The sequence below is a fragment of the Cucurbita pepo genome, chromosome 8 (assembly GCF_057944985.1).
Source record: "Cucurbita pepo subsp. pepo isolate OVF chromosome 8, ASM5794498v1, whole genome shotgun sequence".
In the NCBI taxonomy this organism is placed as follows: Eukaryota; Viridiplantae; Streptophyta; class Magnoliopsida; order Cucurbitales; family Cucurbitaceae; genus Cucurbita; species Cucurbita pepo.
The window spans coordinates 10,928,984-10,947,672 of NC_141805.1; the positions used below are offsets into that span (position 1 = coordinate 10,928,984).

The window sequence follows — 18,689 nt, forward strand, 5'->3', positions numbered from 1 at the left end:
AATTGAGGGTCCATGACGACCGTTAGCCTTTTTCTATTTCCAGAAATACCCTTCTTTACTCTTGGAAATTGTCGATACTCTCCCTTTATCAATTTTCTCGAGTCGTTTATGGACAATTACGTCAATATGGCATAAATTTATTAATAAATAAAATACCTTTAAAATTGATATTTCTTTTTTAATATATAAAAAAAAAGTATAATTTAAAAAATTTTAAAGCATATAAAATAATTGCGGGTTTTAATGATTTTTTTTAATCAGCATGAATAAATTTCATAAAAAAAGAAAAAAAAAAGAAAATAGAGAAAGTAAACATGAAAGCTAAAAAGGAGAAATGACAAAATAAAAATAAAAATATATGGTATGTATAATGAATTAAATTTAATACCTTTTGTGTGAAATTTAATTAAGACTATTTCAATATATTAACCTCAACATAATTACACAATTATCTGACTAATAATTGGAATATAAAAATAATTTTAAATTTATTAAAAAATTAAAATATTGAAAAAGTTATTTTAATTGGGCTGGACAGCTGGACTTGAGCCCAATAGATTCAAATTTTTGTTTCTCTTTGGGCTTAGGCGGGCAAGATGGGCCGATAACCACTAATAATACCGAAAATAGCGGAGGAATTTTGTTGATTTAAATAAATAAATAAAATAATAAAATATTTTATTTCATATTCTAAGATCACTATGTGGCTAATGTAGTTTTACTGACCAGTAATTAATTCTCGTTGACCGCTAGAATTCATCCATTTAATAGCAATAAGTTTTGTTTAAAGAGGCTCATATATAGAAATAAGTTTTGTTTAAAGAGGCTCATATACAGAAGTCTCGAAATAATACGGGAAATCGAGAGTCAAAAGCTAAGATTTCACCTCGGCTATCAATAGGTTTAGCTCGGACATTTATAACACGACCTAAATAAGCCTCATTTAGGATCGGAGTAATTCTTCTGGTTGCTTCAAAACTCAGTTCATTTGGGTGTGGCTTAGAGGTACCTATACCTGATACTTATAGATGCGAACTCAGCTGTCTGCTTGGTTTTTGAATGCATATAAGCTTGCACTCACTCGAACCGAAGTCTCTGTTGGATGATGGAAGTCCCACATCCGCTAATTTAGGGAATGATCATGGGGTTATAAGCGAGGAATACTAACTCCATTGGTGTGGGGCTTTTTGGGAAACCCAAAGCAAAGTCATGAGAGCTTTATACTCAAAGTGGACGATATCATACCATTGTAGAGAGTTGTGTTCGTCTAACAGTCTCCATTGTGATACGCGGCAGTGAGACCACCAAAAGCGAGAAATGGATAGTTAAATAATTCATATTTTTAAATAATATTGAAAGGAGAATAAATTATTAAAAAATAAATCATGAGAACAAAACTAAGGGTGATTGATTATACAGTTTGTTCTAAAATTAGTAAATTTACATCCCCTGATTTTGAAGCCCTAACCCTAATCCCCTTTCTTCATCGTCTTCAACCTGTAATCGACGATGGATCGCCTCGCTTGTTGGAGGAATGCTGCTGCTGATAATGGTGCATATCCATCCAATCCAACTCCTTCTGCTTCACCATCAGCACCATCCTCTCCGTCTCCAGCCTTCTCTTCTCGTTCTCCAGCTTCGCCCTCTCCATATCCCTCTCCTTCTTGCTCCTGAACTTCAGCCATTTCAGCCGCTGCTTCTCCAGCTCGAACGCCTGCGATTGGTAGTTCACCTGTTGCTCTTCAAGCTGAATCAACCGGCTCTTCATCCACTGCTTCTTCTCCCACGGACTCCTCCCCCCGTCTTGCAGCACTCCGATCACCTCTGCATTCAATTGCTGCATCGCCGCCACTGCAATCCCCCCTTTCCTCGCCCGCTTCCTCGATTCCGTCTCATCCTCCTCTTCGTGACCTCTCGAAGTTCCTTCAATTTCCTCCTCCTCCTCGTCATCCTCATCTTCCTCCGATTCGTCTTCTTCGTCGTCCTCATCTTCGTCATCTCCGTCCGCTCCTACTGTCGCCGCGGCAGCGGCGGTCTCCGTCGCGTGGAAGCATCGTTGTTGTTGTTGTTGTTGGTGGTGTTGTTGAAGGTGGGAGGGTGGTTCTGCTGCAGTGTCCGGAGAAGGATGGGCGCCTCCTCCGCCGTTGTTGCCAGTGCTGTGACGGCAAGTGTTGTGGTAAGCGCACATTTCTCTGAAGAATAGATGTTTAGAATTGAGTAATTTTCGAACTTCTTCCTTCGTTTTTGGTGTTAATTCCATCGAATCCAATAGCGTTTGATTCTCGACGACTCTGCAAGCGGTTCCCTTCCCCAAAATGTCGTTAACTCGTTTATATCTTTTGTTTAAATCGTTGAATTTGTCTTCGCATTGCTGTGGCGAAACGTAAAATCCCTTCTCCATCATCGCTCTGGAAACCGATTTCCATTTCCCCTTCTTCTGCAGCAGTCCCACTGGTTTTTTCTTGCTGGCGTGGTCCGCTTGCTCTGTCCCACCTTCATCGCCGATGTAAAACACCGCCGTGATTAACAGCCGGACCATCATGTCCGTCCATTTCATCCTCTGCCATGGGGAGATCTTCTTCTTTCCATCGCTGTTGCCGTCCTCCACCGCGAACCCCTGCTCCTCATCATCGCTGAGATTCGACTGCTGCGGCTTGGGCTTCGCAGGGTAAGGGTATCTCACGGCGGTAGGCGGCGGTTGTTGTTGGAGCTGCGGCTTTTGTGGGACGTAAGACACCATTGAAGGGTGATGTAATTGGTGAGAATTCGGGGCATTCGTAGGGTGTGGATGAAGAGGTAAATCCAATCCCAACATTGCCGAATTCATCCCGGAAAACATCCCTCCTCCGCCTCCGCCTCCGCCTCCGCCACCGCCACCGCCTCCAACGTCGCCTCCTAAACTATCGCTTTCCATTAAAACCACACCCAAATTCCTCCGATTCGCCGTTACAAATTCCAGAAATAGAACCAAACCCAGAAACAGAAATCCCTCAAAACCAGAAGAATCTTATTCTAGAGAGAGAGAGAAGAACGGTGGGTTCATGGGATCGTGCGAGTGAGAGAAAGTGAAAGAGAAGGTATATAGATAGAAGAAGGGGCAGCCGGTTTTGGGAGAGCGGATAGCGGTATTGGGTTGACAGAAAACCGCCCATGGTTTTGAGAGGCAGCGGCGTTGGTGGAAATTTGGAAACAAGAAGAAACCCACAGGATTGAGAAGAGAGAAAGTTGAATAGGGTTTGTGAGTGGCTGTTTGGTTTGGTAAAACGCCTTTGCCATTACACACATCGTTTTTTTCCACTCTCTTTCTTATTTCTTCTTTGGTCAACTCTTGTGTGACTTTATCATTGTTTTGAATTTAAATATCTTTTTGTCTAAATTAATTAAAATATTTTTATTTTTGCATTTGAAATTTTTAATTTTTTTTATACATTAATTCATGTATTAAATTTTAATTTGCTCCCACACAAATGCCTTATTAATGAAAAGATGCTCCGGGCACGAGAGCCGATCCGTTACATCTAACAAATATCGTGTAGTTTTCGTACAATACAAGTTCGCATTATATGTCTTTTCTCTTGATACCTTTTTTTTGTTACCTTTTCTGGATAGCTTTCGTTATTGTGACGTTTCCTTCCACTTTTGCGATCTTTTAAAAAATCATATCTACGTTTCACAAGAGATATTATCTGCTTTAGCCCGTTATGTATTATCATCAATCTCGCAATTCTAAAATACGTCTACTAGGGACCCAATGTCTTCGATGTCATGTTTATTTTCAATCAATGTAGAATCTCCTAATATGGAAATCACTGCAAGGAAAGTAAGATTTGGATTACCTTATTGATAGAATATCTCAAGGCAAGAACATTGTTTGAGATTTGAATCACTCCACAATCAAGATCGATCATATCTAGCTTGAATGATTCTTGTTGATCAAATATTTCAATGCAAGAACACTTGTTTGAGATTCGAATCACTCCACAAGCAACATTGATCATGTCGAGCTTGAATGATTCTACCTACAATCTAAACTATAGAATTGCAAATAAACTTAGCGATTGGCTAAAGAGAGCACAAATGCTCCTTTTATATATATTTTCCAGTCTACTTACAAATACAACATACATGGTTTTATATAGTCTCAAAATCAAACCTTTTAAAGTCATTCCAAGAGTAGTAACATTCATACTTAATAGCCATAATTAACCATTATGTAATTGTAATAAAGTAACTAAAAAATCTTAAAATACATTAATGAAATAAATAACTCTAAATTACTCTAAATTGTAATCCACTCAAAATTTATAACATGAAACTTTATTATCGTATGAATTGGGTTGTACCTATTCTAATTCAAAATGAGAAAAGAACCGGGCAGCAGTAGGAGCCCTAAAGAGGAAAGGGGAGCACTCGACCCTTTTTAAATGCAAAGATTTTTTGCTTTTTTTTTTGTCAAAATCCGAGAAAGAAGTTTCGAATAGGAACCACAAGGCGTGAGTGCAGTAGACGTTTGAAAGACTATATAGAACTCAAATCTTTCATCCCAGTTTCGAAATAGGCTTCTTCAATGTGGCATGAATTGAAATATCTTTTGATAATATCAACAATATTTTGTTCACATCTTCATTGAAATATATCATAGGATTGATATCTCTTGGTTCATACCATCTCCTCTCCAATTGTATGTTTATTTTCAGCCACACCCTTATAAGAAATGTTTCATTCTTCCCTCTAATCAATGCGCGATCTCACAATCCACCCTCCTTAGGAGCTGAACGTCCTCATTGACACACCGCCCAGTGCAGCAGATGTTATCTACTTTGGGTTTTTCCTTTCGAGCTCTCCTTCAAAATTTTAAAATGTGTCTATTAAAGAGAGGTTTCCACGTCTTTGTAAGGAATGTTTTGTTCCTCTCTTCAACCGATGTAAGGTCTCACTGTAACAATTGTGAAAATGTAGCCTATCAGTCTTTTGACTCCACATCGACCATAACGTACAAAATCGAGCACAAGAAGCCATCAACATCAAACGTGCAGCCAAAGACTTTCCTCCATAGAGAAATATTTACTACGGTAAAATAAATGGTCCCAAATATCACTTCCTACCACCGTTTATAAGTTTTTACCATAGCCGAACATTCTCGACCAACTTCCAACTTTCTTTTGTGCCTCTCCACGTCATCGATGCATTTAGGTAAGGTTCAAAATAAAACACAATGATGAAGAAAAATAACCAAAAATAAAAAATAAAAAATTATAATATAACTTTAATTCTTGTTTTATAATTTATATTTCCCATAACCTTTTTGTTTGTGAGATTATAAAAAATAAAATAAAAAATAAAATAAAATTGGGCCGCTTGAAGTAATCCACATTCATTTTGGGCCGACATTGTTAGGCCCAAAACCCAAAACCAAATATAAATATTTGTTTTATTGCTATTTATATTTTCATTCACAATTTATCTATAACCATTTTAAAATTTTAAATTATTAATATTTCCACAATTTTTATAATTCAAGATTCACTCCTTCAAAAATAAATGGAGATTAATATTATTTTCTAGACAATTTAATCATAATTTTAAAATTAAAGACAAATTTATTTTCAAAATAAACTAATAATTATGCCCAATAATTTTCCATCACAAATATCTGATCAGGTCGATATATTTCTCATAATTTTTTTGAAAAAATATATTTTTTAAGGAAATAATATTACACGTGAATTTTTTATGAGACGCCAAAGATATTAATTTGGATCGTCACATCAATCAATTAACCCGACATTTTATACTATTTTAATTAATTTTGATAAAGACTTGTTTGATTTGTTTAAATATATTCACGTGGTTAATAATACTGGAAATTCAAATATATTACTATTTTTCAATAATAAAATTTAGGAGAATATTTTTAAAAAGAATAGGGTATTTTATGGCGTTATTAGGTGTATCATCCCTATACTATACAAAATTTAAGCGGTTAGGTTAGAAGGCCTAACATAGAGACTAAATTTACCGTGAAAGACTATTTATATGAAGAAAGATAGCCCATGAGCCTCTTTCGGATGCAGTTAATATCTTATCAACTGAACTATGCTTAAATTGTGAATTGAAAGTTAGTTCCACTCTCAAACCGATGTGAGATCTCACAATCCAGCCCCTTGACCACAACGTCCTCGTTGGCACACTGTTCAGTGTCTTGCTCTAATACCATTTGTAACGCTCCCAAGACCACCGCTAGTATATATTGTCTTTTTTAGGCTTTCATTTTCAAGCTTCTCCTCTCCTACCAACGTACGATCTCACAATCCACCCCCTTGGCCATCACTGGCACACCGCTCGGTGTCTGGCTCTGATACCATTTGTAATGCCCCCAAGCCCACTACTAGTATATATTGTGTTTTCCTTTTCAGGCTTCCTCTTTCCAACCGATGTAGGATCTCACAATTCACCCCTTTGGTCCCAATGTCCTTGCTAGCACACCGCTCAGTGTTTAGCTTTGATACCATTTGTAACGACCCAAATCTACGATAGATATTCCCTCAAGATTTTTAAACGTGTCTACTAGAAAAAAGTTTCCACACTCTTATAAAAAATGTTTAATTTTCCTCGAAAATTCGACATGTAATCTCATGTATACGTTCAACCACGTGGTTAGATATCCGAACATACATTTAAAAAAACCCTTTTGAATCATATATCACATCCACCATATGCTATTGATATCACAAAATCATAACATACTCAAAATGTGTAAACCAAAAAAAGTAGAATAAGAAAAGGTGTCTCCTGTGGCGTTGCGTCATAGAACTTGATAACCCATTAACGAGGCGAGAGATCTCAAAGCCCGTCCTCCACGATCCGTAGTTAGTGTCGCAGTGGGGCTTCCAAGTTCTCCAATGGCTGAAACCAAAAGGGAAAAACAAATAAACAAAACCCATCCCAACGCTGTAAATTTCAACCGCCTACCACTCCTCTCCTTCCACGTCCATTTCCCTGCCCTGTTCTGAATTTCTCACGGCCCATTTCCGTGCCCACTTGTCGCACCGAACCCATCTGCGTGAGCCCTTGGAAGAGCTCCAAATTCTTCGATTCGGTGGTTTCTTTATCCTAATTTGACTTGTTTCGTTTGGTTTCGTTTGGTTTCGTTTCGTTTCTCTGTGTTGCTTTTTGTAGCTCGCCATACCCTTTTGCCTCCATTTGCTTTTCCCTCACTTTCCTGTCCGGAAAAGGCAAAAGTTCGCTTTCGAATTTGTATTTGTTTTGTGGGTTTTCATCGAAATCCGTGTCCGGATTTCAAGGACCTGAAACCGCCGGACGAGGGTCGTGGTTTTGATTTTGTTTTTTGTTATTATTTTTAATCCAATCTTGAATGTTTTTTGTGCCGGTGATGATGATGATGCGATGACCTGTAGAATTTGCTGAATTTTGAGGTTTTGATTTCGGAATCGGCGTCGATGGGAGCTTCGCTCTCGAACTTGAGTGAAGTGACCAATGGCTCCACCATCGGTCCTGGCCTCGGCGACATACCGGAGAGTTGTGTCGCCTGTGTTTTTCTTTACCTTACTCCGCCGGAGATTTGTAACCTCGCTCGGCTAAACAGGGCGTTTCGCGGCGCCGCTTCATCGGATGCCGTTTGGGAATCGAAATTGCCCTCGAATTATCAAGATCTTCTCGATTTGTTGCCTCCCGAACGGTACCAAAATCTGTCCAAAAAGGATATCTATGCTCTGCTATCTCGTCCAGTTCCATTCGATGGTGGAAATAAGGTGGTTCGTCGACTTCCCTATCGCCGCATTTCATTTCGTTTTTGCTATTTCTTTTCTGGGTTGGAATTTATTTGTTAGGGTTTTGATGTTTGATTCTTTTGTGAATTTGGGAGTTCTAATTTGTGGAGGAAGCTATGTTTGTTCATGGAATTTTGAACCATTTTTCAGGAGGTGTGGCTGGATAGAATCACTGGAAGGATTTGCATGTCGATATCAGCTAAGGCCATGGCTATTACTGGAATTGATGACAGAAGATACTGGAATTGGATTCCCACTGAAGAGTCTCGGTTAGATTTGAATTGTTCTTAGCTTCAAACTTTCCAAATTTTTTCTTGTTCTATCCAAGTTTTGAATACTAGTTTCTAAGAACTTATCTTCGTTTTTGGAATTTGGCTCACCTAAACGCCTCGAGGGGTGGCACTCTTCTTCGGAACGAGGAGTTTCTTGCCCGAAAGATTTTCAATATTTTCGTAAGAGAGTTTAGATTCATCGTAGAGAATTGACGAGAAAACCAAATAGTTATCAAACGAGTTTAGCTTTTTTAGTTGGTGTATGTAGCCTTTTTGTTCTTCAATTGAGTTTAAATTAGGCAATCCATTCAAGTAATGAAAATTTTAATCGTTCTTGCAAAAGAGATTGGTAGCATTTTGATGGAAGATTCAACTATGAACAGATAAGGTGAGTGACTTATATTGAATGCATGGACTCCTTTGGTTTCTTCTGATTATTTTGTTTATTTGTCGAGGCAGTCGTTAGGATAGAACGAATATTCGTTGAAACATCTTTTCGTGCGTAAACTGGCCGTTGATGGACAATAAGGGGATAGTTTATAGTCTGTTCTTTGGCTATGATGAACATGGAAAATTCTGCTTTGGTTTTGTTTTAAGATGTCTTTTGAATAGGTTTCTGAATTATTTGTTTGCTCTTAGGCGCTGCTATGGTTCTTGTTCTGGTAATTTATGAATGTTTATATGATGTTCTTGAGATAGTTCATGATGCAAATAGGCTTGATAAGCTTTTTAATCAGAGCAACGAGATTTCCATCGAGCAGGGTTGCTAGAATTCATGTTTGATCGGTTGTTATTTAGCTAAGTGTTACGATCTTACGAAACAGCAGCACGACTCTTATGTTGCTCGATCTTTTCAGGTTCAATGTTGTGGCATATCTGCAGCAAATTTGGTGGTTTGAAGTAGATGGGATGGTAAAATTCCCATTTCCTGCTGATATCTATACATTGACCTTCAGACTTCACCTTGGAAGGTTTTATAAGCGGCTTGGTCGACGTACATGCAGCTTCGAGCATACTCACGGTTGGGGCGTAAAGCCAGTACGGTTTGAAATGTCTACTTCTGATGGACAGCAAGCAACGCATGAATTCTGTTTAGACGAGCACGGGTTTATTGATGTAAGTGGACACCGTAAGCGTGGGTGTTGGATAGAATACAAGGTAGGCGAATTTTTGGTCGACAAGTCGGGATCAGCCACGGAAATAAGATTTTCCATGAAACAGATTGACTGCACGCATTCGAAAGGCGGGCTTTGTGTAGATTCTGTATTTATCGTTCCGAGTATCTTGAAAGATCGTAAAAAATGAGGAATCCCAGAAAGAGTAGTCAACAGAAGAAGATTATAACTTGGAAATTTACAGGTTACACCATTTTTAGGCTTCTGATATTTGGGAGGACGTTGTCTTGGTTTTCCCTGATAGGTATGCGTTCTTTCCTTTTTGCTTATGTACATTCTGTTATCATACAAACTCATCAGTTTTGTTACGTTCTGTACAATTAACTCGAGACCGACATGAATTAGGAGGATTCGACTGATTTCTTTGCTTCTTCGAACTGGTTTGTCTCTGTGTTCGGTTCAGTTTATCGAGTTTTATCAATTTTCCTGATAGAAACTTAAAGACTTTACTGCTTATATCTCTTCTCTGATGTGAACACTCTTGAGATATCTGATGCTTAGTTATGTTCATTACATGATTTGGAAGCTCTTTTTCGATAAAGCTTCACTGAAATTTGTTTCGGTTTGAAGCTGGACTCCGAACTGTTATTATGAAATCCCACATCGGTTGGAGAGGAGAACGAAACATTCTTTATAAGGGTGTGGAAGACTCTCCCTAGTGGACACGTTTTAAAAACATTGAGGGGAAGCCCGTATCTATTAGCAGTGAGCTTGGGCTGTTACAGAACACGTCTAGAAACTCGAAACTCTTGTTGAATTCTTTAGATTAAGAAGAAAGTACTGAGCATAAACAAAGCTCTTACCTTCTTGGATTAGAGGACAAACCGAAACCACCATGACCCGATTGCTTTTAAAGCAGAAGAACGAATCAGTTTCTTGTCTCTTTAGCAACTTCAAAAGTAGTTTTAATGATGTGCTAGTTTGGTTATGGTGGGGTTGGTTTTGAACCAAGTAAGCATTTAACGCTTTGGATCGATTAATAAGGTCGATTGGTTTAAAGTCAGTGTTCATGTTTGTTCAAATCAAGCTAATAGTTCTTATTTTCAAACTTGGACTGAAATAAAGCACTTATGATCAGTTCTTATCACTGTTTATGGCTATAGATGTATGAACAAAAAGAGTGCTACCTTGTGTTTGGAATGTATCATTTAATAATTTCTTTACTCACTTTCCATTTAGATATGCCTTTAGGCTTCTCTAGATTCAAGCCTTTGCAATTGGAGGCCTTTTTTAGTCTTTTGCTTGTCCTCATTCGTTACCTGTTGTTCTCTCCAGCTCTTCGAGTCGAATCTTATTCATTTGTAGTTGATGTTCGGATTAATTATGTTCTTCAAGGCAACTACTTCGCTCAGCATCTTCTGCTTATTGTCGACTTGTTCGATTGACCCTAAAGGATTCCAGCCACCCAACACAATATATTTCTTCTCGATGGAGAATTCATTATTGTGGAATCTCTCATTAGTAGACACGTTTTAAAATTGTGAGATTGATGACGATACTAACGGGCCAAAGTTGATAATATTGACTAGCGGTGAGCTTGGGCTACAAATGGTATTAGAGTCCGGCACTGAACAGTGCAAGATACTAGTCAGAGTGGGCTAAACTCTCTCCATAATAGACGCGTTTTAAAATCGTGAGGCTAACGACGATACGTAACGAGCTAAGGCGGACAATATTTGCTAGCGGTGGGCTTGAGTTGTTACAAATGGTATTAGAGTTAGACACCTGGCGGTCTGCCCATGAAGACGCTGACCCCCAAAAAGGGTGGATTGTGAGATCCCACATCAGCTGGAGGGGGAAACACAACATTCAGTGCGGAAACCTTTCCTCGGCAAACGTGTTTTAAAACTGTGAGGTTGATGGCGTGGCGGTCTGCCCATGAGGAACGCTGGCTCCCAAAAAGGGTGGATTGTGAGATCCCACATCAGTTGGAGAGGGAAACACAACATTCAGTGTGGAAACCTTTCCACGGCAGGCATGTTTTAAAACTGTGAGGCTGATGACGATACGTAACAGAGAAAAACAGACAATATCTGCTAGCGGTGGGTCTGATATGTTATATGTTACCCCTACTCTAGAAGATCAGCAATCCATTGATAAGATCCCGATTCAATTTTCTCATACATTACAAAAATCCAGCTCTCACTACGAGTAATCTAATCATTCTCCCATTCTCGTCTTTCTTTTCCCCATGATTTAAATGAAACAACTTAACCTAAAACGTAACATATCACACACGATGCCGCGTGTATGAATGCTTTAAATGGATAGACGGAAAAATATAGTTGAAAAATAAAGAGAAAATGTACAAATTACTCAAACATCAATACAAGCAAAACAAGCTCAACATAGATCGATCCAATTCGAAACACCAAATCAACTCGTTCCAAAATTAAAAGCTCGAAACATGTCGAACCTAACCGCCCACATTGATAAATAGCTTTACAAATGATGAAATACTTGAAAAATAAGAAAACAAAGTTGAAGAAATCCTAAGCAAAGTTGTTTGTCTGAAGTACTGCGCAGACAATTGCAGTCACTGCATTGTCCTTTTTGCTGCGTTTTCAGACCCACAACAACTTAGAATAATGTTTGTCACATTTTTCCATTTACTATTTAATACTTTTATTAAAGTTTTTGGTCTCATGTTTTTTTTAAAAGAAGAATATTTCAAATACCCCGAACAATCTCATAAAATATTAGTAAATTAATATTAATTAGCTGAGCTATATTCAAATTGAAAAAATAAAATAAAAATAAATAAAATACAGCCCTTTTAACCGTCAATTTATGAAATATTTAAGGAATTTAAATTAGAATTTACTATTCCAATCATAATCGTACAGTAATTAAAAAATAGAAAATTCAGAATTTTGATTGGAATGTAAAATAAAAAATGAAGAAAATAAATATGAAAATAGAAAGAAAATATTAAATTTGAGAGGGGGTTGCGTGTAAATATGAAGAATAGGGGGGGTTGGGATATAAATTAATTTCACCAACCCCATGGCTGGGACCAGGCAGGCTGAAATGTAATATTATTATTATATGTATTGATTTTGCAATGTGAATCTTTAGGTTATAAAGTTTGTAGGCATTAGGCACGGCTATGTCTGCACATTTTTGCCTTCTTCTCATTCAAATCCTTACCCATTCCTAATTGGTGGTTGGTTTATAATATATGCTTTTAAAATGTTCACACTCCTCACTCGTTACTCGTCATTCTTACCGTAACAACTCAAACTTACTCCTAGTAGATATTCTCTGTTTTAGCCCGTTACGTATCGTCTTTCAAAATGCATCTACTAGGGAGATGTTTCTACACTCTTATAAGGAATGTTTCGTTATTCTCTCCAACCAACGTAGGATCTCACAATCCTAGGGACCAGCGTATTATTTGTTGGCATACCGTCTGGTGTCTGGCTCTGATACAATTTGTAACATCTAAAACCCACTACTAGTAGATATTGTCCGCTTTGGCCCGTTACGTATTGTCGTCAGCTTCACGATTTTAAAACATGTCTGTTAGGGAGAGATTTCTACAGCGTTGTAACAACCAATGTGGAATCTCATTCTTTTTTGGTTTCTAAACCTTAAAAAACTTTTCTTATAAGTCCTTCAATTTTATAGTATTCTTGCTTCTAGTGACGTCGGAATTTTCAAAGGGTCTTGAACACAAAATTGAAACATTAATCTATTAGATACAAAATTTAAAGATTTATTAAATATTTTTTAAAAAGATTTATTCTATCTTTTAGACACAAACTTAAATGTGTTTACTCATGTTTAGAATATTTTTTAATCTTTAAAATTCAAACTATATTTTAAAACTAAAAAAAAAAAAAAAAAATAGGTCTTATTGGAGAAAATTATTTAAAAAGGAAAAAACCGTATTTAATAATATAATTAAAAAAATATTAAAATATCACGAAAAAGGTTAAATCTTTTTTTTTTTTTTTTTTTAAATTAACAAACAAAATCGAAAAACACACTGGAAGGGACAATAACAAACAAACATATATTTTCCCAAAATAAAAAATAAAAATATAAAAAAACATATAATTGGGTAGTTGCGTTGTGTCGTCTCTATCGTGCCGTTAGCTGTTCATATTTTATTTTCCACCGTAAAATTAATTAATTAAAAACCTTTTATTGTTATTATTTATTTACTTATTTATTTTTCCGACACCAAATTGAAATACCCTATACTTATCCCTCATAAATACATACAATACTTGTTCAGTTGTAACTGTCTTTTAATATATATATATATATATATAAAATATTAATTCATATAAATTATTTGTCTAAAAAATGATTTAACATATTAATTTTTTAGTAATGCTGGAATATGAAAAAACCGAAATCTCGGTATTTCAATTTTAAAAATTAAAATATTTTTGTATTTTAAATTAATTGTTAATTCATTTTAGTTCAAAACTCATTTATAGATATTGTTATTACTATCTTAAATTTATATTGGAATTAATATATATATTAAAAATAATTTTTAATATTAGTTAATTTTTTTATTCATGTAAACAATAATAAAAAGAAAGCTTGTTTTTTAAATGTTTTTTTTATTTTAATTTATAAACATTTTACAAAAAAATATTAGTTATAAATTTGTGTCATTATTAAATGCTTATAGTATTTAGGGATGACTCGTGTTCTTTTTTTAAATACGACGATTATGTCCGACATATATTGAAAGACAAATCGAAATTGTTTTGAATCATGTTTTAAAAAACTATTGTTTTAATTTTGAAACATTTAAAAATAAAAAAAAAAATAAAACAGAATCATGTAGATGAAAATAATATTTATAAGCTTAACAAAACGTTGTTAACTCGTTACCCTTTCACTCTATTGTGAGATCACACATCTGCTGGAGAGAAGAACGAAACATTTCTGATACGCGTTTTAAAAAATCGTAAGACTAACGACATACATAACAGGTCAAAACAGACAATATATGCTAGCGGTGTGCTTAGACTGTTACATGTATAATCTGTTTTTCTAAGTTCAGATATTCGATCTCTACATTAAAGACACACGTCTTAACCAATTATTTTTGTTAAAACGGACCATTTTTATCTATTTCGAGCGTTACACGTTTAGATCTACGTCTATGTTTTTTTTTACTGAACCGAAACCCTAAGAGGAATTGATGAAAGTGGGTTGATTGTTGAAACAAGTACATAAATGGGGAACTCCATTATTACGTTATTGCCCACTTCAAGACTTCAAACTCTGTTTCTCTCTTAGTAAATAGCAGACTCAGCTTTGAATGAAAATTCAAAACTTTCACCTCAACACTATTTCTAACTCCAACAACAAATGTACATTTATGTAAATTCATCTCTTTATTTAATTTTAACTCTATTGAACTATATTCACGTTGATTTTAATCTAATTTATCAATTTAAATATATTTAAAATATCCCGGTGATTTGATTTAAATGCAATGGCTTCTCTCACGACAAGTAGTTATGAGTATGTCTCCATTAAATTCAAATTAATTTTTTGTCGTGCTCGAACTCAAAAAGTAAGTAAATAAATATAAAAATATATTAAAATACATTATTTGAAACCTAATAATAATAAAAATAAATAAATTAGTGGTTAATTAATTTATGGAATAATTATGGATTAATTAAGAAAATTATTATAAAACTAAACAAATTACCAAATCCATTTGACTCTAGTTTTAAAAGGGAAGATTTAGTATTAGGCTAAGAAACAAAGTCAAACAGATTTGCTAATTTTGGGTCCACTTACACAAATTTTATAATTCAAATTAACTAATTAATATATATTTTAAAATAATTAATTAGTGGGTCACAAAAAAATAATAAAAATATATTTTCAAATGAATAAATAAATATTTAAGAGGGGAGAGATTATCAATTAATTATGATTATGAATTTACCCTTAATCATCTAGCCTTTTTATTTTGGTGGGGCCTTAAGTATTAATTATAAAAATTAAAAAAAGCTTAAATTATTTTAATTTGGTTATTAAAATTAAAAGAAAATTAATAAAACTCGATATAAAGCTTTTTATTTATTAATTCTTAAAAAATGTTTTAAAAATATAAAATCACTAAATAATTATTATTTTTTAAAAGTGAATTTAGAATATTTGAAAATAAAAAATTAATCACACACTAATTATTACATTACTCATAAAGTTGACATTAATAATTATGGTCCACCTACAAAAAAAAAAAAAAATAAATAATAATAATAATAATAATAATAATAATAATAATAATGAAGTTAATTAAAACTCATGTCAAAATATATAATACAGATTACTTAGTTTAATTAATTGTATTATGTCACTAAGATATAGCTTTTCAACTTTATCCAAATACTCTTAATTAAGTACATATAATACATTATCGCTCTAAAAAAATTATTTAACGAGATTAGAATAATATAGTTCACCGTCACACACACCCAAATTAATTTTTTAAGAACCCGTTAAAATAGGTAAAAAAAAAAAAAAGCATTAAAATGATTGAAATATCATTTTTTTTTTCTTTGGAAGAAATTGAAATAATATAGTTTATCATTATACGACGTAAAAATTAAAACTTTAATTCGTGACGATAAAACAATGATTTTAAAGATAATAGTTACGTCGTTCTACACGGTATTTGATTGTTTTTTCTTTGCGTTCTCTCTCTTTGGTGGATAAGATATAGCATTTATGTATGTATATATATATATATATATATATATATATATATATATATATATATAGAAAAATAGAGAGGAGGGAAGAAAAAAGAAAAGTGATAAACAGTAGAGAGCAAAGGCATATGAACACTTTTCAACACTGATGACTCTCACCCTCCTCATTTGTAGCCCTAATTTTCAATTGCCCTAAAGTTCAATTTCTCTCTCCTCTCTCTGTTTCTCTCTCTCTATTTGTAGCTTCAATTCTCACTCAAAACCCTCACTTCCATCTTCCACATTTGAAGCTAATCTGATCGGAAAATTTCACCGGAGACCGGAAAACATGGAGTGGGCCACCGGAAGTTTCAGACCCTTTGTTTCTCGAGCGCCGGAATCTTCATTTGGGTTTCTCTATAACTATAATCTTGAACAGTATCAGGGTAATATTCAGTGTTCTTGAGGGGTTTTTTTTTTTTTTTTTTAATGAATTTGTTCTTTTGTTTGTTTGATTTGTTCTAGTGGTTACAATCTTAAAATTAATGACACCCAGATCAGAAAAATCTCATCTTTCCACTTTTTTAGGTGTTTTTTTTTTACAAAAAAAATTGTTCTTTTTTGTGTGTTTTTTTTAATGAATTTGTTTTTTTGTTTATTTGATTTGTTCTAGTGGTTATAAACTTAAAAATAATGACACCCAGATCAGAAAAATCTTATCTTTCCACTTTTTTAGGTGTTTTTTTTTAAATTGTTCTTTTCTGTGTTTTTTTTGTGTTTTTTTTTTTTCCCGACAAGTAACTGTCACTAAACGAACGGATAATCGAAGATCTGAAATGGAGGTGGTTTTTTTAATGAATGTTTCATGTTTTTCGAACATGATTCTCTTGCAGATCCATGGAGGATATAATTAATTATATGAAATAGTTGAAAGATTTGTAGAGTTTTATTGATCTTGTCTCTGGGGTTTTGCTTTCATGAGCAGGCATAGATGTGAAGCATTCGGCGATGGCGGGGGCGTCGGAGACGGTGTTGCAAGGGCTGGTTCCAGGGATGGACATGAACAGCTATGGAAATTTGGAGAAGAAGAAGCGGCTGAGCAGCGAGCAGCTCGACTCACTCGAACAAAGCTTCCAGGAGGAGATCAAGCTCGATCCCGACCGGAAGCAGAAGCTGGCCAAGGAGCTCGGTCTGCAGCCGCGCCAGATCGCTGTTTGGTTCCAGAACCGCCGTGCGCGGTGGAAGGCGAAGCAACTCGAGCACCTCTACGACACTCTCAAACAAGAGTTCGATGCCATTTCTAGAGAGAAACATAAGCTTCAAGAGGAGGTATGCTTTTTTTCCCCTTGATCTATGAAGTTCAATTTTTTTTTTTCAAATCTTTTTAAGATCTCAACTTAATTAGTGAACTAAATTATGGGCTTTTTATAACAAAATTACTTGTAATATATCTCATAAATCATTAATAAGTGCTTTTAAATCATAAAAAGTACTTCAGCTTTAGAGAATTGAATTAGGGTTTGTCTATACTTGGTTCGATCTCGAATATGTCTCATAAATCGTTCGTTTTTACACAATTTCGTTGCATTTGAAATAGAAAGTTCAGGGCTTTTTTAGTCAATGTGATTGGCAGTTTTGAACCGCTGGATGTAGAAAAGATGAATATCGTCTTTTAACCCTTGTAGGTAATGAAACTAAAAAGCATGCTGAGAGAGCTTCAAACTGCAAGGAACCAAGTGTCGACGGTGTACACTGAATTGTCGGGGGAGGAGACGGTGGAGAGCACCTCGGTCGGAGCTGGCTGCTCGAGCAAGCCGAGTGCGGCAGCGGTGGCAGCAGCAGCAGCGAATCAATACCCGACGCCACCGGAGCAGTGCAACTATGTGTTCAACACTGAGGAGTACAACCCCATGTCTCCAACATTCTGGGGGACACTCCCATCGTCTTATCATCCCCAGTAAACTTCGTTTGCTTTGGCTTTTTTGTTTTTTTTTTTTTTAATTTCATGAAGAAGTAAGATTGTGAAGTGAGAGGTTAAATTAGGGTTTTTTTTTAGAGAATAGTGTTGAAATTTGACAGTTTCTAATATCTGGGTCTTGGGATTTGTTTGGACAGTTCAGATCATACCACCTCAAATCTGTGTTTTTTATTTTATATAATAAGGGAAAAAAATGGAGAATTTTATGAAAAAAAATTATTGAGAAAGAGTTGAGGTTATATGATCTGAACTTTCTGTGCTGATCTAATGAGATCCCAGTTTAATAAATTTAATTTATGTGTTTGTGTTCATTGATTGATCTGTTTAATTATTAAGGTTTGGATGAGCTTTTAATGATTTTAAGGATATATGTTCATATTTGATTCTAATTAGAGTTTATGTTGGATCATAATGTTGTTCTTAGTTTTTTGATTGAAATCTTGAAAATTTTAGCTCTATTTTTAAGTTTAATACATTTTTTTTTTAAGTATGAAAATGTTTCAATGTGGGAGAAGAGGATGAAGTTGAAAACGTGCTCATAAGGTACTATTAAATTATGCTACATTTTGACTTTATGTCGAATGTTTACATACCCAAGCATGGTGCAAACATATGTAGTAAAATTTGTTTGATGGAAAAGAGGCTAGTCAGTTGAGGATTGTTGGGAGAAATGGTAACGATGACTCGATATAGTTAGTTATACAACATTATAAGAAAATTAATGTGGATTCAACTTCGGCGGTCTTAAACATAGTCGGTGACTGAAAGAGCTTCATTGACTAGAGCCGACGGCC

The 18,689-nt window shown here is 35.0% G+C and overlaps 3 protein-coding genes across 4 annotated transcripts; 2 read left to right on the forward strand and 1 right to left on the reverse strand.

Moving 5' to 3' along the window:
* Positions 1–1,318: 1,318 nt before the first annotated feature.
* LOC111799984 (uncharacterized) lies at positions 1,319–3,215 on the reverse strand. The gene has a single exon (XM_023683541.2). The coding sequence runs from the start codon at positions 2,912–2,914 to the stop codon at positions 1,493–1,495; it is 1,422 nt and encodes a 473-aa protein (XP_023539309.2). The 5' UTR covers positions 2,915–3,215; the 3' UTR covers positions 1,319–1,492.
* Positions 3,216–6,795: 3,580 nt separating this feature from the next.
* Positions 6,796–9,607, forward strand: LOC111800966 (F-box protein PP2-A15). 2 transcript variants are annotated; one of them, XM_023684904.2, is made up of 3 exons: positions 6,796–7,775; positions 7,941–8,059; positions 8,920–9,607. In XM_023684904.2, the coding sequence occupies exons 1-3, from the start codon at positions 7,461–7,463 to the stop codon at positions 9,365–9,367; spliced, it is 882 nt and encodes a 293-aa protein (XP_023540672.1). In that variant the 5' UTR covers positions 6,796–7,460; the 3' UTR covers positions 9,368–9,607. The 2 variants fall into 2 exon arrangements, with proteins under 2 accessions (XP_023540672.1, XP_023540673.1); XM_023684905.2 differs by having other exon boundaries at positions 6,800–7,772.
* Positions 9,608–16,028: 6,421 nt separating this feature from the next.
* LOC111800987 (putative homeobox-leucine zipper protein ATHB-51) lies at positions 16,029–18,206 on the forward strand. Its single transcript, XM_023684934.2, has 3 exons — positions 16,029–16,363; positions 16,903–17,246; positions 17,603–18,206. The coding sequence occupies exons 1-3, from the start codon at positions 16,267–16,269 to the stop codon at positions 17,876–17,878; spliced, it is 717 nt and encodes a 238-aa protein (XP_023540702.1). The 5' UTR covers positions 16,029–16,266; the 3' UTR covers positions 17,879–18,206.
* The last annotated feature ends 483 nt before the right edge of the window (positions 18,207–18,689 follow it).